Raw genomic sequence first — 17,603 nt, forward strand, 5'->3', positions numbered from 1 at the left:
TTCCCTTTCCTCTCCTGGTATCACTACTCTCATTACTGGTTCTGAGGGGTTTATCTGTCCTGTTTCCAGCTCATAGCTACACCAGTGTATGGAAAAACTAAAAAGCATGCTTGAACTAAAAAGAAACTACACCTACTGCCTGTAATATAAATACCGCAAGTGGATGGATCTAACAAAAAGAAATGGATTCTCTCTCAGTTTAGGAAGCCAGAAGCTAAAGTCAGGGAACCTCTGGGGGAAGTTCTGAAGGAAGGCCCAGTTTCCTTCCTATGATCCGGGGCCCAGAGTTCTATGGAGATCTCCATGTGTCTTCGAATCAATATTCCTCCGGCGCTTCTAATCTCTGCTTGCTGTTTAATCTCCTTTGTATCTCAAAAGAGAATGACTCAAACAACAATCCAATCCTGTATATTGTATCTTTCCTCATTATATAATTGCCTCAAATACTGCCACATTAACATCACAGAGATTACAATTTACAACACCTAAAATAATTACATCAGATCACTAAATGGGGGAATAATTAAATACCACTAAGAATTACAGAGTGTACTACGAGTCAGCATTGACTCCATGGCAGTGAGTTTTTTGTTTTTAATTTTAATTACCCTCTGACTTTTGTACCATGCACTTTTAGTTAATTATAAACGTATTAAAAATATATGTAAGTTAATAAACAGAGAATTAAATGACCACTATTTCTCTTCTAACTCAACCAAAGAAGCACAATCATGATCCTAATCACATTTTCAAGAAAACAGGCTGTTAATTTTGGAGAACATTAAAAAGAAAAACCAAATTCACTGCTACAGAGTCGAAATGGCGCAAGCCTATAGGACAGGATAGAGCCACTCCTGCGGGTTTCTAAGACTGTCACTCTTTAAGGGTGTAGAAAGCTTCTTATGTCCTCCTGCAGAGCAGCTGGTGGTTCTGAACTGCGACCTGGTGGTACACCACTAAGCTACTAGGGTGCTTTAGAGACTATCTGTAGATCCAAAATGCCAGACCTGGAATGCATTTTAGTAAGCTTTGGAATTTTTTTTTGTTTTACTTGTGTAAAGAAGATAGTGGGTTCCTTTTGAAAACTTCTTGGAAGATCTATAAAAATGCCACTAAAAGTATGATGAACACTCAAATACTGTACAGCTTGCTAGACTAATAAACCTTAAATATAGACAGCACATGACAAATACACGTAGGCGTACTCTCCATGGTTGATTAAACCTTGAATTGCCTTTTCCTTTCCCCAAAAGCTGGCAAAGATTCAGTAAGTAGAACTGAACTGGCCAATGGTTTGTTGTGTGTTCCATTACTTTTAGACCACGCCTTCATGGTCATTTTTACTCTGGCCCATGCTAGTCTTTGGGGCAATAGAGGTCTCTTCGAATTGGCCACAATGAGTAGACACCTTTCTCTTCAGGGTCTTTGCTCATCTGCCTGTCTAGCAAAGCAAAAGTTTCAAATCAGTCACTCTTGACAGCCTTAAAAATCCTACTTCATTCAGGATAAACAATACTTTGGTTCGTTTGAAAAGACGTTTCTTAGACAGCCCGGCTACCTCCTACGCCGGCAGAGTTTCAAAGAAGCCTATAAAGAGAGTGACAGCTGCTTGACTGCAGAACTAGAAATTAAAATAAAGCTATTAGAAGTGAAGGAGAGGGGGGAAAACCACCACCAGGAGACAAGCTTTAAAGAATTTTTCTCTCTTCTATAAATTCTAGTTACCTGCCATGAACTTCTTTTTCCTCCACAGAAGCAGCTATGTATTATTTCTTTTTAAGCTGTTAAATAAGCCTCCCCACCCCTCACCCCACTGCTAAGACAGGGGGAAATTCTCAACCCACACAGAAGCATTTTTAAGATAATATAAGAAGTCACATAAGAAGTAGCTTTTTGCTTTGTCACCAACATTAGTGGGGCTGAGCTTCATGAGAGATGCCAGTGCAGGGGAGAAGGCTTACATGATTTATGGGAATGCCACAACTCAATTACAGCCCTGAAATTTCTGACTGCCTTTTCCAACCCATTGATCTCATCATTGCAAAAGTGAGTTAAGAAATAATCTGTCTCTATAGACTGCCATTGATTCAAGCCGAGTCTTAGATTTAACGTCACAATGCGGCGGTTCCACATCAAGGATTCACAAGTTGTTCTGAGGAGAGAGCAAGAGGCCCCGGGTTTTAGGAAGTCATTATCCAAAGCCTACCCTACCCACTAAATTCAAGGCAAAAAACAGCCTTTTAAAAATAATTTTAGGAGAAGCAAGGTTTCCAAGCTTAAGACAAAGTTCTGCTGGTACCCCGTGAATTGTTCTTACATGTATAATGCTGAGCATCAGCAAAGAAGCAGATAGGTCTGTGAGAAAATGTCAACAGCTACAGACTGTCACTTAGGATGCATGCCAACAATGGCCTGACAGTGCATCCTCATAAATTTTGGGGAAGGTAGGTAAGTTCACATATAAAGCACTCCACAAAGAGGCTTTCTAAAGATGCTTTCCTGGAGGCAGGATAAGAGAGCACAGAATGAGCATGACTCGTAGCTACTGGCCCTTGGCTGCTACTGAAAGAATGCCTTGTGGTCAAATCATTTAGAGTTCTGGGCTGGCATGAATGGCTATTGTCCTTAGCTTCCAGCTGAAAGGCTCGGGGTTCAATTCCACTCAAGAGGTGCCTTAGGAAAAGCACCTGCCAATCTACTTATTAAAAAATCAGCCACTGAAAACCCTGTTGTTGTTAGGTGCCATGGAGTCAATTCCAACCCACTGCATACAACGGAACGGAACACTACCTGGTCCTGGGCCCCCCTCACACTTGCTCTGCTGTTTGAAACCACTGCTGCGGTCACTGCGTCAACCCATCCCTGGGAGGGCCTCCCTCCTTTTCCCAGGACCCTCTTCACCAAGCACGGGGCCCTTCTCCACTGCTGCTAAGGAATATGGCTGCACTTCTTCCAAGGCAGGCTTGCTGGCTTGCTTGTTCTTCTGGCAGCCCGTTCCTTTCAATATTCTTTCACTCACTCGCTGCCATTGAGTCAATTCCAACTATTAGCTAGTCTTCCCCAATACCATTCATCCAGATGCACATTAATCCAAATTCCCCAATACCATTCATCCAAATGCGCAATCTAACTCAGTATTCATTATTCGGGGTCCAACTTTCACATGCATGGCTTAGTCAGGCACACCGTGGTCGTCATCCTTGCTTTGCAGCACTTTTAAAGGGCCTGGGCAGCAGGTTTATCTCCTACAATGTGTCATTTGAGCTCCTAACTGCTGCTTCCCTGAGCACTGATTGTGGATCCAAGCAAGATGGATGAAATCCTTGACTACATCCATCTTTTCTCTGTTTATCATGATGTTATCTATTGGTCCAGTTGTGAGGGAGAGCAAATCCTACGGATCGCATTTCTACTCTGCCATGCATGTGGCAGTCATGAGTTGGAATTGACTAACCGCAAGTGGGATTACTAGTAAAGGGTTTGACCTTTGTCTCCTAAGCCTTTGAATGAATATGGAAGTATGTCAAAGAGGTAAACCCAACCCCTCTGCCAGTCAATTCTGACTCGTTGTGACCTTATATGATCAAGTAGAATTGCTCCATAGTTTCCAAACTTGTTAATTTTGGAAACAGATTTCTTCATCTTTCTTCTATGGAGCAGCTGATGGGCTCAAACCAGTGACTTATTGGTTTGCAGCCCAATGCTTAACGCATTGTGTCATAAGGGCTCCGTCTAGGAGGAAAAGTAGGAAAAACATGAACTCTGCATAGTTCATACAAAAACTCAGACCTGTTACCACTGAACTGATCCCAACTCATGGCATCCCCATATGTTACCAAACAACCCCTGAGCTACAAAAGATTGTATTGGTTGGAATCTTTATGAAGTGAATTGCCAAGCTTCTTGTCAATGGTGACAACCGGCAGGTTTGAACCTCCAGCCTTTTGGTTAGTAACCAAGTGCAAACCAGGTCTACCACCCAGGGACCTGCATGAATGTGAAACTGTTTTTTTCCATAAGAAAGCATAACATTTTTCTATTTAATATTTCTCTCTTTGCATTAACTTCCCAAAGAGTATTTAGACCAATATATCCCTACTATTTTTTACTAATATGTTTCGAAAGCAGTTTCATAGAAGAATGTGGGACTGTAGTACAGTAAATTCCTTCATATTCCCTCCTGGCCACAGTTGTCCATTTTGTGTTGCATTGCCAATCCTAGCCCATTACCTGTGGCCAATAAGACCAGATTAAGGTGGAGAGATCTTCAATCCCTAACTATGAAAAAACACAAACGCAGCTTTATCTAGGGTCCCTGGTATCGATGAGCTAAACACTAGGCTTCTAACCATATGGTCTGAGGTTCAAATTCACCAGCCACCCTATGGGAGAGAGATGAGACTGTCTGCTGATAGAAGAGTTGGACTTGACTCAATGCCAGGGAGTGGTTTAGGTACTGAGTTTAAAATGTGGTTAATAGTCATGTCCACAACCTGCCTTCAACCCCCACACCCCAGCGAGGAGTAAGTCCCAGCCACTTTGGATCCACCACTCTCTCCCAGGTACTTCTCTCCCTTTCGATCCCTGGTTCTAATGCAAGCCGACATCCTCCTCCTCCTAAATTACTTCATCAACTTTTTAGCATGAACCACTTGCTTCCTAAAGACCAGGGTCAACAAACTTCTGAGGCAGAAGAGCCCATCCTGTCCCTCACCACAATTTTAAAATGATTCGAGAGCCATAACTATATTCTTACAAACAAATGAAATCACCATTATCTGAATGAGATGCTTTCAAGGTTATTTCAGATTCGCACGCACCTACTGAAAGAGCCACGTGTGGCTCGCAAGCTGCAGTTTGCCGACCCTGCTCCAGACAGATGCACTCAGGGCACGGAGTCAACTCCAACTCACAGCCGACCCACGGGGCCAAAGAAACGGACTCCATCACACTTCCATCTTTATAAGGACAGGCAGCCCCCTCCTCCTCCTGCAGCATCACCAGGGCTGAGGGCTCGTCGTGGGGTGAGCAGCCTGATGGTCAACCCCTGTGCCCCCAAGGCTCATCCAGAGAGATCGAGTCCGAGTACCTTCCCTTAACTAACACTTTCAACAAGTTACAGCCCCACCACCTTCCTGGGAAATAGCCACTGAGTCGTGCTCTGACCATTTCAAATACAAGGTGCTTTACGAAGAAGAAGAAACAGCAGCACGTAGCATTGGAGTGCTTCCTATGTGCCAGACACTACGGTAAAGCCTCCTGGCCACCTTAACCTTCAGACCCATTCCCAAGTGGCAGATGCCATTTCTAATCCGGTTTTTAAGTTTAAAAGGTTGATTTAAAAGAGAAGCAGCACATTGCCCATGAATGAGTGTCCAACCAAGAGTCCAAACTCCCTAACTCAAGCTCCTTACGCCATCTTCTCCAGGTGGGCTCCCACCTTGTCTGCCCAAACTGCTGGTGGAGTTTCCCTTTTGGTAATCAGGGGGCACCTCCTCACTGTCACACCTACCCTCATTCAGGGCAACTGCCCTGCCCTCATCCATGCTAGCCCCTCAAAACGACTCGGCTCCAGGTTGGTCTCTGAAACCTCTCCCACCTCCTACAGCTCCAGAGTTCTCTGCTTCCAGGTCCCACTGTCCACCCACTCCACTGGGTACTCAGTGCCACATATCTCAGCACAGAGACGCACAGAGCCTGAGAGGACAGCAGACTCCTTGCAAGTAGAAGCTGAGTGTGGCGTGCGGAGGAGTGTATAAAAGCCCTTTGAAGAGATCATGAAGGCAAATTCTCATTTCAGCATCCAGTGCCACCAATATCACTATTGTAGAACGTTGTTGTGAGCTGCCATTTCAGCTGCTTTTGACTCATAACGAGCCCATGTCTAACTGACCAAAACTCGGCCCGGGCCCGGGTCATCCTCACAATTGTTGTTATGTTTGAACGCAGAGCTGCAGTCACAGTGTCCATCCACCTCGTCAAGGGGCATCCTCTTTTTGCTGATCTTCCTTCTCCTTTACCCAATATGATGCTCTTTTCATGTCACAGCACGTGCTACGGAGCCTTCTGGCTATACTTCCTCCAAGACAGATGTGCTTCTTCTTCTGGAAGTCAAGGATACCTTCACGATTGTTCACCAACACCATAATTCAAATGCTAATTATTCGCCAATCGTTCTCATTCGTGGCCCAACTTTCACATGCTTACGAGGCAATTGAAAGTATCATGACTCGGACCAGGCACACCTTAATCTTCAACATGACATCTTCCCCCTTGAACACTTTAAATGGGGCTTGTGCAGCAGATTTGTCCAATGCCATCCATTGGTTTCTTAATTGCTACTTCCATGAGCACTGATCATGGGTCCGAGTAAAATGTATTCTTTAACAACTTTGATCCTTTCTCCAGTTATCATGAGGTTTTCTACTGGTCCAGTGGTGAGTGCTTTTGGTTTTCTTTACACTGATTAATTAAAAAAAATCCAAACGGCACCGCATCTTTTGTGATGAAAAAACAAGAAAGCTCTGTATTTTAAAAAGGCTTGTAAGTGGCCTGCTTTCCCTTTGGCTCATATGTCAAAATACAACCATATTCTTTCAACCTACTTGAGGTGGCTAACTTCTACAACCAGCAAGCATTACTCTCAACATCTCTCACTTAAATGTTAGCTCGTCCTTTAAATTTCTGATTTGGTATTACTGAGGCCTAAAGGGCATCCACAAATGACTTAGTTGAAGAACTGATTCTAGAGACAGATGCAGGTCAGGGCATCTCCTTCCACAGGACAGAAGGAAAAAGGACATGCCTCCAGAAATCTGCTCTGTGACCCATTCTGAAGTCCACGGCAGTGAGTATTTTCAGGTGGTTTCTTTAAGGTTTGGAACCCACCTGCTTCATGGCATCTCCCACATCGTGGGACCATCTGCAGGACCGGAGGTTCTGCAGTCAGTCACATGCGAAGAGCCAACACAAGGACGCCCCAGGAGGACCTACACTGAGACCATGGCAATCCCAGGCCATCAGCTTGCAAGATGACTGTTTTTAGCTCTCTGTAAATCAATGTTTAAGTTCCCCAAATAAATGAACTGCTACCTCAGGTGCAAGAGAAGACCGGGACCGGAAACTTAAGTCCTGCAAGCAGATACAAATAGAGAACAGTCTGAGTAAATGAACCCACTTCCCAAACCTTCGTTCAGAATGTTTCCTCTGCCTTGCATGAGAAACAACCAGGGTAATTTCATTTCAGAGCACGCGTGAACGTGCCCAGTGTTTGAGGGTGTTGTCACAAAGACACCAAACTTGCCGCCCGCAGTCCCCGCCAACTCTGGACAGCTCTCTACCTAAGGGGCAGCAGGGACACACCTTTGGAGCGGGCAGGGAAACACAGGTACAATAAACACTCGGCCTCTGAAGAGCGACTACCCTGCTACCACCTCGTCTATTCCAACGCAGAGGGACCCTGCAGAAGACAATTAACCTGCCCCATAAGGTTCCCAAGGCTGCACATCTCGACAGAAGCCTGCTGCCACATCTTTCTTCCTCAGCACAGCTGGTCGGTTGAGACGACCAATTTTTCCATATGAAAAATAGAAACGCCACAAGGGATCCTGACTTTACTATTATTTCTAAGAAAATAGGGCTATGTAACAACAGAGGGAAAGCAAACCTTTGCTTCTATAATCCACTCTTGTACCACTTACAAACCCACTTCAGATTTGTTGGACATCATAAATGCTATTTTTTAACAAAGTGATCTGGACAAATCTGCTTACCTTTTCACCTCATCAGACTATTACAGGCTATGAGAAAATGAACAAACAACAAAATACAAGAATTTTTATCAAGATTCTAAAGCTGCTTTATTGGGTGGGGTGGGGGGGACGGGATTTAGCTAAGTACCCTATACATTTCAGTCTGCACATATTATCAATAAAGATTTCTAAGCAAGAAAATTCTTAAATTGTTTTATTAGGGGCTCATGCAACTCTTATCACAATCCATACATACATCCATTGTGCAAAGCACATTTGTACATTCATTGCCCTCATCATTCTCAAAACATTTGCTCTCCACTTAAGCCCCTGGCATCAGGTCCTCCTTTTTCCCCTCCCTCCCTGCTGCCCCCTCCCTCATGAACCTTTGATAATTTATAAATTATTATTTTATCATATCTTGCCCTGTCTGATGTCTCCCTTCACCCACTTTTCTGTTGTACGTCCCCCAGGGAGGAGGTCACATGTAGATCCTTGTAATCGGTTCCCCCTTTCCAACCCGCTCTCCCTCTACCCTCCCAGTAGTATCGCCACTCACACCACTAGTCCTCAAGGTATCATCTACTTTAGATTCCCTGTGTTTCCAGTTCCTATCTATATCAGTGTACATCCTCTGGAAACTAGAGGAAAGTTGTATTTTTCATCGTTGCTACATTGTACCCTGACTGGCTCGTCTCCTCCCCTAGACCCCTCTGTAAGGGGATCTCCAGTGGCCTACAAATGGACTTTGGGTCTCCACTCTGCACTGCCCTCTTCATTCACTATGGTAAGATTTTTTTGTTCTGATGATCCCTGATACCTGATCCCTTTGACACCACATGATCACACAGGCTGGTGTGCTTCTTCAATGTGGGTTTTGTTGCTTCTGAGCTAGATGGCCGCTTGTTTACCTTCAAGTGTTTAAGACCCTAGACACTATATCTTTTGATAGCCGGGCACCATCAGCTTTCTTTGCCACATTTGCTTATGCACCCAATTGTCTTCAGCAATCATATTATGGAGGTGAGACACAGTGATGATTTTTTGTTCTTTGATGCCTAATAACTGATCCCTTAGGCACCTCGTAATCACACAGGCTGGTGTGCTTCTTCCCTGTGGGCTTTGTTCCTTCTGAGCTAGATGGCCGCTTATTTACCTTCAAGCTTTTAAGACCCCAGATGTTATATCTTTTGATATCTGGGCACCATCAGCTTTCTTCACCACATTTGCTTATTCACCTGCTTTGGCTTCAGTGGTTGTGTTGGGAAGGTGAGCATCATAGAATGCCAATTTAATAGAAGAAAGTATTCTTGCATTGAGGGAGTACTTGAGTGGAGGCCCAGTATCCGTTTGCTACCTTAATGCTAAATCTATAAATATATGCACATAGATCTATTTCCCCATCCTCATATATAAATATATTTGCCTTTATAAATGTCTTTATCTAGACCTCTATAAATGCCCTTTAACAAGAAATTTTAAAGCTGTGTGTAGATAAGTTTAAAATCACTTAATTATCTTTTACATAAACCAGGAATGAGTTTTTTTTTTTAACACAATGTGGGTAAATCTGCCAAGCCTAATTAAAATCTTCATTACAGTTAAGACACAGGGCTTCTTTAGTGGAACTGGTCATCCCTCAATGAGAGAAATGGAGGAGCCTTAAAGCAAACAAGACAATTCATGATTAACAGGAGAGAAGTTCTATCCTATACTCTGAGTCCAGGCCACTGACTGACTTCTCATGGCTTGTTATCGCCATAACGTGGCATATGGGACAGCCTTGCTGATTCGTGGCAAATGACTTTCTGATCTGCTCAGTCTTCAACTGAAAGCAATTCTGAGTACTTTACAGGGCTGCCTGTTGGAATCATCCCATAGTTTCCTACTCTTATTTAATGGAGAAAAAGAAATAACAGACCACAAACCACTTCACTCAAATACCAAATCTGTGACCAAATCACAAGGTGGAATAAAATCTCCAATCAAGCTCAAATCTTGTTCTGTCAGTTTCTTGATTCTCAGCATACAATCTAACTTGTATGCAAAACTGATGCATCGTCCATTTCACTGAGTCGAATTTAGCTATGCTACCATGAGCAAATTGAGGGGATGGGGAAGCATCTGCATTAACATTTTCTATCACCCTCACATAAACCAGGAACAGCAATCAACCAAAACTGGCTGGGATGCACCAACAGTAGATAAACATGGAGAAAAACTTTACTACTATCAGTAAGAAAAACACGCAAAAAAAAAAAAGATGAATCATATTCTTGTTACCAATATCCTGAATCATCCTTTATAATTGTTACCTCTATGTAATGATTTTGAAATGATTCATCATTTCTTTCTTTTTTTGGAGGGGGAAACATTTCAATATCTAAGTGATATTCAGTGACACGGGATTTGACTTCAGTACTCTTTAACTGTGTGAGTCCTTGCAAACGTGGATTTTCCACCTCTCTTCTCTGTACTTGAAGGCGTTCTGGTGGTGTAGTGGTTTTGCAATGGGCTGCTAACCACAAGCTCAGCAGTTTGAAATCATCAGCCGCACCAAAGGAGAAACACGAGGCTTTCTACACCATAAAACATTACCCATGGGAACAATTAATTCTACTTTGAATTATAGGACCACTATGAGTTGAAAATTGCCTGAAGGGCAAGTGAGCTTGAGCTTTGGTTGTGGGTATATGCTGGACTGCTATCCACAGGTTGCTGGTTCAAACTCACCCGCAGCTCCAATGGGGAAAGACGAGGCTTTCTACTCTCATAAAGATTTACAATCAGAAACCCACAAGAGCTGGTCCACTCTATACTACAGGGTTATGAGTTGGAATCGACTCAAGAAAAGAGTTTGATTGAGTTGGTTCTCTTAATATAATCCCAAATTATTTTTAGAATATGAAAATCTATGGCAAAATATGGATCCTACTCTGCTCTGAAAAACTCTTCACAGTTCAAGTTTCACTAATAGTTATTATTATTATTATTATTATTACTTTAGCTTATAAGCCCTAACGTGAAATAAAACTACTCCAAAACCAACCTCAGGGTTTCTTGTTGCAGACAGCTGTCAAAATAATGCAAATCAAGTGAATTAATATAAAGTTATAATTATGTAAGAGATAAAATATAGAATAGACTACCAATAATGAACACAAACCTAAAATAGATGAATATTTGATATACCTTTCCTTTGGAGTAAAATGATTTTTAAGAATTACAATCCCCAAAATTAGGAAACCCTTGATTGTACATCACCTTGAAAATTCCCATCAAGATATGCTAAATAGTATGAGAACAGCTTCTTACTCATAACTATGTGAGAATCCAACAACCAAGAGATTAATATCCTATACAAAACAAACTGGATGTTTTGATTCAATTCCTAAAATGCCACACAAAAGATGTACTACTAAAATAAGATTCTCTCTTCTGTCATTTCCTTCTTGAAATACAGAGTCATTCCAGTTTTCCTCAAGGGCCAAAGAGGCCTTGTAGGTTCTAGTCTATCTCTTCCGATTTTCTGAACGCCTGTCAGATTTCTGCTACCTCTGCTTACTTCATTGCTTATTTCACTTCCACTAGAGCCCATGTGAGATACAGAAGAAGGTGCAAGTCAAGCCAGTCAGTCTCACTCTTAATGGCAGCTCTACTGAGAGAGAGTGAGAGTGGGAAGAGAACACACAGAATGAAAAAGTTAGCTGGCTCAGAAGTCAAAAGGAATGTCTAAGAGCGCTGAAATTACAGGCTGACTTTAAAGGAAGCTCTGAAATTACAGACTGATGCATGCCCTTGCTCTGGAAAAGGAGGATCTGACTGTAACACTGATACACATATCCTAAGTCTCTAGGTCTAAAGCCATTTGAAAGCCCTTACCCCCTTCCTGTACTCTGCAGGGAGCATTGTGAGTCCCCTTGGGTTGAAGATGGTGGTCACTTGCCTTGCATGGCTCTTTGGCCTTGGATTATGTAGCTGTTTAGGGTATCATGGCGTTCTTTGTTCCCACCCTCCAACCCTTTCTCCCTTTGAGGATCATCTCACATTTTCAAACCAATAGAACCGTAGTTTCTCAAAAGAATAATAAATGAATTGATTTCTTCAATCGATAGGAAATTTCAAAAAGTTCATAGACCAATTCCATTGTCTTTCAATTCCATTTTGAAGACCCGTGGTGCAGGTGTACTTAAGCAAGAAGAAAACAGAAACTCCTTTCAAGTTCAAGGAAATGTCCTGAGAGTGACGAGGCTCCAAAACAAAGCAGCCCCTCTGCTGCACAAGCAGGATTTGACATCAGCCACCACCTCGCCTTCCACACCCGTGGGCACGGACGGGGCTGTGAACCAGGGTTCAGTGGCCTCCACGAGGGCTCCCAGTGTCATGTTGTATGAATTGGTGCTTAGCATTCCAGTCTCTAAGCTCTCTTTAAACACTGGGCAATCGAACACGAGTGCAAGCATGTTGCCACCTGGCAGTAATTAGCTGGCTCTTGGGAGCTGAGATGGGACGGGAGAGCTGCCACTTGCGTGTCCCTGCAGCAGCCCTGCTCACTCAGCCTGGCCCTGGCAGGTCAACGGCTAGAGCCCGCTGCATGATCAAGTGCTCTGCCTTCTGAGAAGGTCAGAAAAACCGGGCCAGAAGGGGTGGCAGGCACAAACCCCGGGGCAGTCGTGGCCTGCGTCTTTATCCAGATGCCATTAGCATTCGACTCTACCGGCTCCACTCATGAAAGATCTATTTTAATTTTAGTTCCCCTTCCATTTGTCTCAGGGTTATGTAATCTCACAGGAGGTCACACAAGTCTCCCAGAAAAGAAATTTAAGCTGTCTTTAAAAAATAAAAAAAGAACCAGGCATCACAGAGACAAACACAAAACTGAAAACTTGCATTTTCTCCCTGACAAGAAAGCTTGACTCTCTCCCTGTTAATCTCAAAAAATTATAATTTTAAGGGGAAGGAAAATTAAAACCAAAGGAAAGAAAACAGTGGCTTGCCCTGAGGACATTGGATACGTCACATTCTTAACATGCTGTCAAGCTAAAAAATATAATTAACATCTTACCATCTTGCAACTGAAGACACAGATTATATACAGCCATGGGCCTCTTGTTCCTCTGCCCCTGTCTCTTCGATTGCCTTGGTGGGGCGTTGGGGGGTGATGGTGACAGTGGGACTGCTTCCGAGAGTGTGGTGTCAGGCAGGGTCCTAAAAATCTGCCATCAAAGCACAGGGGGGAATTCATTGATTACTGTGAACAGAGCCTCGCGGATTACAGCAGTAAACTGTCAGCAACACCAGATCAGGATTTCATTCAGGAAAGACTGGAGTACAAAATTCCATCCCTTTCAATTTTGGGTCCAAGTGATGAACCCAATTTCTATTTAAACAGAAAACCTCGAAACAAAATTTCCGACTAAAGTCAAATTGTCATCTATTCCAAATAAATTCATTCTCAAACTGAACACATACAATGATCATTATGCTACAGATGATACCAACCTTCTTCACCTCTAAAGAAAGTAGTCAGGATAAAAATGGATAAACAGAAACATAGGCGTGCAAATATTTACACTTGTAAAAATCACTGGTGTTTATGAAATCACCTTTTGGATTCCCAACTACATTTTTCACAAAGCATTTCTGCAGATATTATAGATTTGTTTAATACCCTCCAACTTCTCTGTATCCTTTCCTCTTCCATTGAGGAAACCTGGAATACGAGCGTCCTATTCTAGCGACGGTGTCATCCGTATGTCAGTTTGGGATTCATTAGGAATGAGCCATTTCCCCCCTTGCAGAAAAGCAAGCTGAGCCAGCGCGGGAAGCACATTGGACGGAGGTGATTGCTGATAGACTTTCCAGAGCTGCCAAGACCTGAGTTCAGAGGTTTCCTGTCTCCGGGAACCCTGGAGGCCCTGTGGGCCTCGGTGAAGCGGCAAAAGATGTTATTTAGAGACATTGTAACAGGCCGGCGTCTCCACAAGGCTGACCAAAGCGCCAGCGTCCAGCTCGCCGGTAAAAGGCACCGAGAGGAAGCAGTGGAGTTGTCATGAATCGTGCAAGCATTTACACAAAACCAGTCCCAAGAGCTCTGTCTCTGAGGCAAGGCCTCACTGATACCCATGTATTTCACATTTAATCATCCAACAACTGTACCGGAACTTTAGTGACCTACAAGTTCTCACTTGAAAAAAACTATGATACACTCATAAAAAGACACCAATTTCAGCATGGCCTTTGCTTGAAATCATACTGCCCCATCACGTGTCAAAGGAATTTAAAAACATGATTTAAATTAAAGGGGACAAATATTTGCTAGTGAAAATTTCATTTAGTACTCCAGCTGGTAACCTGCAAACACCATCTTCCCACGGCTTCTGTGTCCCACTAGGGCGCTCTAGCAAATAGCAAACGACATATCTGCCTTAGAACGCCCCTGCTGCCCAGGCTGATGCCCACCGCTGGGTTATCCCCTGTGGCGCTGCTCAAATGGAAGAGGTTGTGGGTGGGAAAGACAGGAGGGAAGGTAGGTGGAGGGGAATGTGGTAACACAGCCACAAAGAAGAACAGGGAGCTGATCGAGTGCCTTGGAGGAAAATGACACCTGTGACCAACAGTATCTGTTTCGTTGTTGAATTTAACCATATTTTAACATACACTTCAAAACATGGTCCCAATGAAACCTTTCCACATACAACACTCCGTGGCCTGGCTCACACTCTTCACGTGGCGTCCACGGTCTCACCATTCCTGCTTTTGGTGGTTCCCCTCAGGCATTCAAGGTCAAGTAGCCGATGTATTCAAGTATTCATTCACGTAGCCTATGCTTTGGACTACAGTCATGATTGTACCTCCTTTAAAAGCTTTACATGTCCTTTTAAGAAATGGTACGGTATTTAGGTATGCCATTCTTTATTTGTTTACGCTCCACTGTTTTCGATTGAGGATGACTTCAGGGGGACAGTTTCCTTTCAGGGGTTGAAGAGAATTCCAAGACAACAGCTTTGGGAGTTCCTCCGGTCTCAATGGGTCCAGGATGACTTACCTATGTTTGTTCCTTACAAACAAGGCAAATGCTTCTGGGCTTTACTGGATTAGGAAACCAAACAACACGCAGCCCCAGAGCATCCAGAGTCCAAATAATAACTAGGAGAGCTATAGACCAAGAACCGATACTGGGCAGACAATAACTTCCCTAGGAGACCTGCCGAGTAGGGAACCCATACTGACTGGACACTACAAACGCTGCCCATTCATTTCATCACTCTGCCCACCCCCCCCTCCAAAGGGCAGCTCGGTCTAGGAGCCAAGCTACAGAACAACTGGCACGGGACCAAGGCAATCCACCCTCCCCTTCCCAAATCCTAATTAGGTAGAACATGTTTCACAGCTTGTAACTACTAACCACTCCCTCAATGCGCCTCAATTGTAGCAGCATTTCTAAGGATAAAACCACCCTTCAGCTCAGTTGTTAGCTGTCCGGAAGCAACCTCACGGACAAATAATCTACCGTCCATGCTGCTAGGCCCTGGCTCCATCCTATGATGGACAGCAGATCCGGCTCTGTCATGCTCTCTTCCTAGTCTGTCTTAGTCTGGAAACTGTTGAAACTTGTTCAGCACCAGAGCAACATACAACCCTCCGCTGGCAGACAGGTGATGGGTGCACAGGGGGTACATCCGCCGGGAATCAAAACTGAGTCTCCCGTGCGGAAGGCAAACACGTGCCCAATGAACCACCCTTGCCCTCGTGTCTCAGATAAGTACTGGTACCAAATCACGGATACCAACACTTACCACAAAATTACCTGAGCTTTTAAGAGTCTTTCCAGCCATGGACGCTTAAACATTCTTCTTAAATTGTGTCTTCATGTTCTGTATTATAGGAGCCAAAAATACTTATATCTTAGATTATTAAAGGGATCAAATGAGATGTTTATTATGAGTTTTGGAACAGCTTGGTGGATAGAAATAAATGATTATCAACTGGCAATTGTAAGACGTCTGGTGGTAGTGTGGTTACAAATTAGGCTGTAATCCGCAAGGCCAGCAGTTCGACACCACCAGCCACACCTTGGGGAAAAGATGAGGCTTTCTACTGCCATAAAGAGTTACTGTCCTGAAAACTCACAGGGGCTGTTCTACCCTGTCCTATCAAGTCATTATTAGTTGGCATCGACCAAAAGGCAATGAGTTTTAGTTTCTGTCTTACTGGTATTTGTAATGCAATTACATACAGTAAATAATAATAACATATAAGAACCAGATCTTTATTATTCTGCACAACCACCATTGTGAAAGGTATCGATTTCCTTAGGCCCTAAATCCCCCAAACTGAGCACTCCAAAGGAAGTGCTGGAAGAAGACAGCAGGCACTGAGTAAGAGGGAAGGAACAGTAAATGGAGCACCTGTTCAATTCCCAAGAATCGAACCTATCTATAATCAATTATTCTACGGATTCATTTCTACAAGTTGGGACTGAAAATTTAGATAGATACGCCTACGACTGCCTATTTAATTTTTCTACCTAAAATTGAATACGTGGTAAATATGCTCTCTTCTAAGCGCTTTCATAATCTCAAAGACGTATGGGGTCAGCACCATCCTTGCCCTTTGACAGCTGAGCAAGGGGCCAACCACTCAGTGATCCTCCCGATGCTCATGGCCTTGAAAAGCATAGAGTTGGTATTTGAACAGCCAAGACTGCACCTCCATAGGCCCTGCTGCCAGATTATCAAGATTTCTAGCTTCCAAAACAAACAAAATTTAATCCTTAGAGGGAAAAACTAAATTAGCAAGAGTTTTGGTCTATGTATGCTTACAAAGAGGGAAACAGGCACTAACTACATAAATACACCACCAATGTACTATATCCTTGTAGATGTTTCCAGCATGTATTATTGTCATTCCTTCCTTCTTCCTTTATGTATTTACCTGATGTGCTGAGCTCCTAGCCTCAGCTCTAAATTCTTCATCTTCTTCTTCTTTTTAATTTAAGCTCTGCTCTCCTGGCTTGCCAGAAATGATTTAATTGGCTATTCTTTTCAGACTTAGAATAGGAGGAAACAGTAAACAGTAGAGCTAGTTACTGTAGAACTCTGACCTATTTCTTTTGGCAATCAGATTTTAGAAGCAAAAATTAAGCTTATCTTGTCCCCCATTGCCAAGATCCGTGTTATCTCAAAATATGACACTGATCCTTCAATTCTAGAATCATCGTGTAGATGAAAATGCCTCTATCACACAGGTCTCCCTCCAAAGTTGTTTTGCTCTCCTACTTTTCCCAAACTTTGTGCAAGGGTAGATAAACTCATTCTGAGCAATGCTAAAAATCAACACATTAAGTCTAACCAAAACTCTCCTGTTTTAATCCTCCAGATATTTAAAAGTTCTTCACGACACCTACGTATTTACAACATAAGAAAAGCTCAAATCAAACAACCTACTGACACAAAACAAAACTCCCCACGTAGGTGTGTAAGTTAAGGACGAGCTTCCTCAGGTCTCCTCGGAGTGCCAGCACAAACAGAAGTCTGGCACTCCTGCTCAAGTCTCACATTCCTCAGACTCCACAAAGTGGGTGTTTATGCCCATGGGGCTCAGCCATGGCAATGCATGCTTCCCCACGCTGTTCAAGCTCTGCTACCAGGGGTCACGTGTCCACTTCTCCCAACATATTTTGCAGATGAGAAGAAATAGCAGCAGCCTCCGAAATAGGTTGCTTTGATACGCAACTCAAACTCACCCTTGACTCAGTTGAACAAATAAATAAGTAAAATAATTAGAGGGACTAATGGGAGAATGAGGAGTCCTGGTGGCATAGTGGCTATGTGTTGGGTGACTAACCAC

At 43.3% G+C, this 17,603-nt stretch overlaps 1 protein-coding gene across 2 annotated transcripts in view; it reads right to left on the minus strand.

The window, feature by feature from the left end:
- ARHGAP10 (Rho GTPase activating protein 10) overlaps positions 1-17,603 on the minus strand; it is a 350,687-nt gene that overhangs the window by 40,244 nt on the left and 292,840 nt on the right. For both annotated transcript variants that reach the window (XM_075543716.1, XM_075543714.1), the window contains one exon: positions 12,817-12,967. In XM_075543716.1, the coding sequence (XP_075399831.1) occupies positions 12,817-12,967 (151 nt within the window). The remainder of the gene's footprint in view (positions 1-12,816; positions 12,968-17,603) is intronic.

This window comes from Tenrec ecaudatus, chromosome 3 (assembly GCF_050624435.1).
Source record: "Tenrec ecaudatus isolate mTenEca1 chromosome 3, mTenEca1.hap1, whole genome shotgun sequence".
NCBI classification, from domain to species: domain Eukaryota; kingdom Metazoa; phylum Chordata; class Mammalia; order Afrosoricida; family Tenrecidae; genus Tenrec; species Tenrec ecaudatus.